The sequence below is a fragment of the Choristoneura fumiferana genome, chromosome 2 (assembly GCF_025370935.1).
Source record: "Choristoneura fumiferana chromosome 2, NRCan_CFum_1, whole genome shotgun sequence".
Classification (NCBI taxonomy): domain Eukaryota; kingdom Metazoa; phylum Arthropoda; class Insecta; order Lepidoptera; family Tortricidae; genus Choristoneura; species Choristoneura fumiferana.
Window position 1 is genome coordinate 2164174 of NC_133473.1, and position 6316 is coordinate 2170489.

The 6316-nt window shown below is 36.6% G+C and overlaps 1 protein-coding gene across 1 annotated transcript; it reads left to right on the forward strand.

Moving 5' to 3' along the window:
• The first annotated feature begins 3333 nt into the window (after nucleotides 1-3333).
• Nucleotides 3334-5943, forward strand: LOC141445428 (insulin gene enhancer protein ISL-2-like). The gene is made up of 4 exons (XM_074111272.1): nucleotides 3334-3410; nucleotides 3937-4102; nucleotides 4555-4755; nucleotides 5451-5943. The coding sequence occupies exons 2-4, from the start codon at nucleotides 3974-3976 to the stop codon at nucleotides 5556-5558; spliced, it is 438 nt and encodes a 145-aa protein (XP_073967373.1). The 5' UTR covers nucleotides 3334-3410; nucleotides 3937-3973; the 3' UTR covers nucleotides 5559-5943.
• Nucleotides 5944-6316: the final 373 nt, after the last annotated feature.

Below are 6316 nucleotides of genomic sequence, written 5' to 3' on the forward strand. Positions count from 1 at the left end.
TTTTTTTTAATCAGCAGGAATAGGTACTTACATCATATTTAGACGGTCGCCTCCTCCCAGAATGAGAGGGCTTGGGCCGTTGCGCATCCGGTGCGGATTGGAAACGTCACCACCATTGAATTTCTTCGCAAGTGTGAGCAGGCTGCCTCATGATTATGCTGTCAAAAATGATTAAGGCAGTAGATTCGGGAGCGTTCAAGTATTAATTACTTAACACAATTTTTCTTGTAAAACGTTACGATGCGTTAAAGGGCGGTAGGGGGGGAGCACGTTACGTCACAGTTTTTATTAAAAATTTCATACTATAAAGTCCTAAAAATCAGGAAATTCGCATTATTAGTTGTTATGCTTGGTCTAATGCTCTCATACAGACTTACCAGCGCAACCTGTGTTAAAAATGGCAACGCTCACACACAACACACACAATAGTGTAACAACTGGCTCTCAATTTTATATATTTTTATCTATTATTTAAGTTAAAATACAACTGAGGGACGAGTCCCCTTTTAAAGAATTGTTTGTGAAATATTTTGCCACCTGAGTTTCGATTATTTGTTAATTAATTATAGGTACTTAATAGCATTAAATTGATAACGGGGCTCATTCAAAATAGCGTTTTCCTTATAGATCTTTTGGATAATATTTGAAAGAGATACCTAGATTTTATCGAAAGCGTGGATATCAAAATTATCACTTCATTGCCCACTCAATTAGATTAAGAACATGACAGTGTAGTGTTTGCTAAATTATTGTTTTTTCGACTGATTATTATGGTTCTGCACTCAAAAAAAGTTATCGACGGGTTCGTCCTTCATAACTTACCTACTTGTAAAAGTTGTAAAGTGCATTATACCATAAAGTACAGTCGAGTTCATAAACTTGTGAGCAAAAATTTGATCAAAAATATCTGAAAACGACTCTATTGTTCACGGCGTGTTCAGATATTTTTGATCAAATTTTCTCACTAGTTTATCAACTCGACTGTACGTTTTTATTAGTATTAATAGTGTAAATAATAAGATTCAGTATAACTAAATTGACATTCCGGGATTCAAGTAAATTCCCATAGGAATTTCCAAAAAAATATCTACGTCGTGTAGATAATTCGTCGTGGTGGTTACCTACTTACACCATTATAACGGTTTTTAATATTATTCAAGGTATTTTACCCCAGATAGAAGAATGACCTTAATAAAAGATTCTCCTGCTTCGAGATATTTTCGATTTTCCAGATTTTTTAAAAGACTAACCCCCACTAAGTTTTTCAGTTATGGTATTCGGAATTGATATTTTTCATATTTGTTTTTATTGCAAAACAGTCTTAAATAGTTGTGCAGCCAGTTTTTTTTAAGCCTGTATAGTGTCCCACTGCTGGGCAAAGGTCTCCCCTCTTGACCTCCACAACTCTCGTTCTGACGCAATGTCAGGCCAGTCCTTTGCGTACGTGTCCAGATCGTCCCGCCATCTCCTTCTCGGTCTGCCTCGATGTCGCTGGTCGCTGGCCGTTCTCCGGCACCCACCCATCTTTGTGGGTGTATGCGACAGACGTGTCCAGCTCAGTCCAATTTTAGCTTAGCTGCCAGATTAAGAAAATTAAAAAAAAAAAACAACTTTTTGAAAATACTATTAAGTATACAGGGGTAAAATTTTATGAATCTCTAGAAAACTGTATTAGTCGAATTTCAAATTTCAAATAGGTACCTAGGTACCTTAGTCGTTCTATCGTTCCCCAGGACTGGACGGGTACAGCTAGACATAAAGTAGAAAATAATAAATAATAATATTAAAAGTCCCATACCAATACCCACGAGCTTTTTCGGCGTTTTGCTCTGTCGTAATACGGAACCCTTAGATTACAAGGCTGACAATAAAACGCAGCGTGGCTTTATTTCGAATTAAATGTTTTTATTACCTTTATCGCCCTCGTAATCAATTTCGTAATATACAATCACAATCATTGATACATTTACTGATTGCATGTTAAATAAGATCTTCATGTACAAACATACAATTTATGGTGAATAAATAAATAAATCAATCAATATTATCAAAGCTTCAAAATCGTCTTCCAATCCAAGCAGCTGAAAAAACTGCCATCTATGCTCGATAATCCGAACTAAGACGCGTACAAGGTGTACAACAGACGGAATGTGTTAGAAGACATAATACTAGGTGGCGCTAGTAGGCTTTCAGAAAGTGATATTTTATATGTTTTCTTTTATTTTCTATTTCATTAAAAGTTTATAAACAAGGAAGATACCACCTTCCCAGTTCTATATTCTAAAGTATAACTAATATAGGTACTTACTCCTTTTTGATCTGAAAAATACTACAAGGAACCTGGGAAATTGTATCGTAGTTTTACATGCCTGCCAGGATTCCTTTCACCACTAACTTACTCCATATTTTTTCGATCCGTACACGATGACGATGAACTATGTGTAGCATGGGTATATTTTACATTATAGCCGAGGAAACTGAATCACGTACCAGGGTAGAACCTTTTCATAATCAATTCCGCTATCATTTCTTTGGCAGATGTATGGTATGTCAACATTACCCTGGTACATGATTCAGTTTTCTCAAGCGTAATATAATTATGTTGTGTTTATCAATGCACATCTTATCAATTGACTCTTAGATTTGATATCTAAAAGGAGCTCCTCAAGGTTAAATTATTGTCTAGACTGCTAGAATTATTGTTTGTTTTTAATTTAAATTTTAGTACTTTTGAAAGGCATTCATCAAAATCTTAAAGTCCATTAGCATGTGACCTCTAAGTAGGTACATAAGCAAATAAATTACACAATCTACGCGCCTTGCACGCGCTCTGAATACTTCCTCCAAAAACATAATCCTGTAGCTCTGAATCACTAAAATACAGTTAATCCTTGACACGTCTACGAATAACAAATTTACAAAGGACTTAGTTCCCCTGACCGGCCGGGATTAGCCTAGGTGTGAAACTGACTCAAATTACTCCAACCCTTTGGTTGACCCCTCTGTCACTTAGAACGGCTTTAGTTAATTAGAAATTGATTATTTCAGCTATTTGTATTGAATAACTAATATTTATTTATTATTACCTACCACCATCCTACAATATAAAGCAGTAATAAAAAGTTATCAAAGGAATTTTATTATTAGACTTTCCCGCCATTGTGTAACATGTTGCAGTGTTGCAAGTTTATATTGGTTTCCCCAATTCAGGGAAATTTACAATTTATTTATACTTAATTTTGAAGGATTTGTGTCGATATTTTTATAACTTTTATTGATGTTTGTTATTTCAGACTCTGGCAGTGAGTCTGGGTCCCACAAGAGCGGCGGGCGCGCACCTCCGCTGCAGCTGATGGGAAGCCTACAAGAGTTCGCACTGTCCTAAATGAAAAACAATTACATACGCTTAGGTAGAATTTAATTATCATTTTTAATACAGTCAATTTTAAAATAATTGTAACTACACCCTAAACATATTGCTTAGAGAACCTAACTATGAATATTGTTTCGGGTTCGATTCCTGATCGGGACATAATAATGTATGAAGAATATGAACTTTTGTTTTCGAGTCTTAAATCTTTAATAATATTTACGTTAGTATTTTAGCTAAGTATAAAAGTAAGTTCACCCATTGCTTAGCTTCATAATGTTTTCTTCTTGTTCAATAATGTATATGACTGTATGTTGTTTTTTAGTTTAATAAAAACCTAAGTGTATCCGTTGCTTAGTTATCCTTTTTGCTTAGTTTGGGACTAGATGAATGGTTATCTGATTATTTATTTACTTAAAATAATAAACCTTTACTAAATAAGAATAGACTTCTGTTGACAGTGATTCGCACCAGACTTGCCAATTATTGTTTACATAAAATGTCACAATCAATAAATAAAAACCAGTCTTCAAAAATATTCATAAAAACCTATTTCTTCGTTTCAGAACTTGTTACGCAGCTAACCCTCGGCCCGACGCTCTCATGAAGGAGCAACTGGTAGAGATGACGGGACTCAGCCCTCGGGTCATCAGGGTCTGGTTTCAAAACAAGCGTTGTAAGGATAAGAAACGAACTATACAATTGAAAATGCAGATGCAGCAGGAGAAGGTGGTAATTTATCCTTTGGTATACATTTATATTATTAAAATAACCTTAATTTCTTAAGGAAAAGAGTGTTAGTATTTGACATGGTAGTAAAATAGCATATAAAATATGATTAAAAATAAGCACCTGGGCGACCGAGCTTTGCTCGGGCTAAAACTCAACAAGCGTTTTCCCGGAGATAAGACCAAGCTAGATCAATGTTTCATCCCCGAAAACCTCTACATACTAAATAACATCGAAATATATATACATATATACAAGAAATGCTCGTTCAAAGGTATTAAGATTCTGTAAAGTTTACTTCTTGAGTGAATCGAGTACTAGCAAATGTAGCTACTAAATGCTACAGTTATATCAAATGCTGCTATATCAACCAAGCCGAGCCACACCCTTAAAATAGCGGTACTTACATACCTCATATTGTAGACACATAGTCCATCAACTACCCCTAATTGCAGGAAAGCCGTCGCATGGGCTATATGTCGATGGGCGTGCCTCTAGTGGCGGGGTCCCCGGTGCGGCACGAGCCAGCCGGCAGCTTGGCGCTCGAGGTCACCGCTTACCAGCCGCCGTGGAAGGCGCTCTCGGACTTCGCCCTCCACGCGGACTTAGACCGCGCGCCGCACCACAGTGCGGCATTCCAACAGCTTGTTAACCAGGTACTTATACTTACGAGTATAACATAACTAGCTTTTGCCCGCGGCTTCACCCGCGTGAAGTTCAGTTATAGCGCGCTGTTCCCTCGGGAACTGTTCATTTTTCCAGGATAAAAATTAGCCTATGTCACTCTCTGGCCCATAAACTATCCCTATACCAAAATCACGTTGATCCGTCGCTCCGTTTTGACTTGAAAGACGGAAAAACATATAAACATACAAACAAACACACTTTCGCATTTATAATATTAGTATAGTATGGATTGATTATTAAAAGCGTACACCTACCTACAATTAATCAATTTGTTCGATAGTACACCGCATACGAGTATCATGGAATACTCCATATTTGGCACTAGTTGCTTTGTCAGGACAGGAACTACTGCGATTTTTTATACTGGATCCATTATATCTAAGGAAAGAAATAATTAAAAGAATAACAGCGAATAATCCTTTGAATGTGTAGCACAACCAACTACAATATAAATAAATAAATAAACTACTATATATATGTATATAACCATAATGCATATTATACATGCGAATATAAAGCAAAGGAATGTCCTCAAATGTTTAAGGAGAAGGTGTAAGCCACATCCTTCTCAAGCCCTCCCTGAAAGAATTTAATGATTACTGTATTGATTGTAACGTGCACGACAGAGATGGCAAATACTAAGATTCCTTATTTTTGTTCACAGATGCACGGCTACGACATGCCTTCACTGCCTCCGCCTCGTCCTCCAAACGGAGAAGACAATTACGTGACGTACCTTGAGAGTGATGACAGTCTCCCTCCCTCGCCCTAGTGTCGCCTCACGTAATGCCCAAAGGGCCCGCGATTTAGTGTTGCCTGACTGAAAAAAATGTGACTTTTTTACTGGCAACTCTCAGTATTCCTCAGCGCTGTTTACGATGTTTTGTGTATTGCCCGATATCAAATGACTAACGGGTTGCAACAACGTCATAGTATTTAGTAATGCTGAGTTTTCAGTCAGAGCAGAATTTTAATGAACTGGAAAACACAGGAAGTAATAATCAGAATTAGTGATAGATTCTCAACTATAACATCTTTTTTATAAAATTTCACTGCAAGGTAAAGTGCAACATTCAAAATCACTCGTTTCCTTGACTTCTGCGGTGATTGACGAAGTGACATTGAAACTAGGGAAGTTTATTTTTTTAGATAATATTCGTTCGTATCTAGAAGAAAGTAAAATAAATGGCATCGTTTAAACGATTATAAAACCATTGTATTTAATTTTATTCTATGGCCCTTGCTGCCCGAAATAAATGTTAATACTGCATTTTTGCTTCAAGAAACTCCCTGTCTAAAGTGTGGTTTCAACAGATTGACTTTCTTGATCGTTACGTGCAGTATAAACTTTTGAATTTTGAAATTTTAGCTTTCTAAACCATAAAACGCAAATCCTGTTTTTCCCGTTCCCATAAGAATTTTCAGAAATGCTCAATTATTGTTCCCCTCCACTCCCCAAAGAACCACTTGCAAGTTTCAGCTTTCTACGACCAGTAAAACGAAAAATCCTGTTTTTCCCCCATTCTCGTA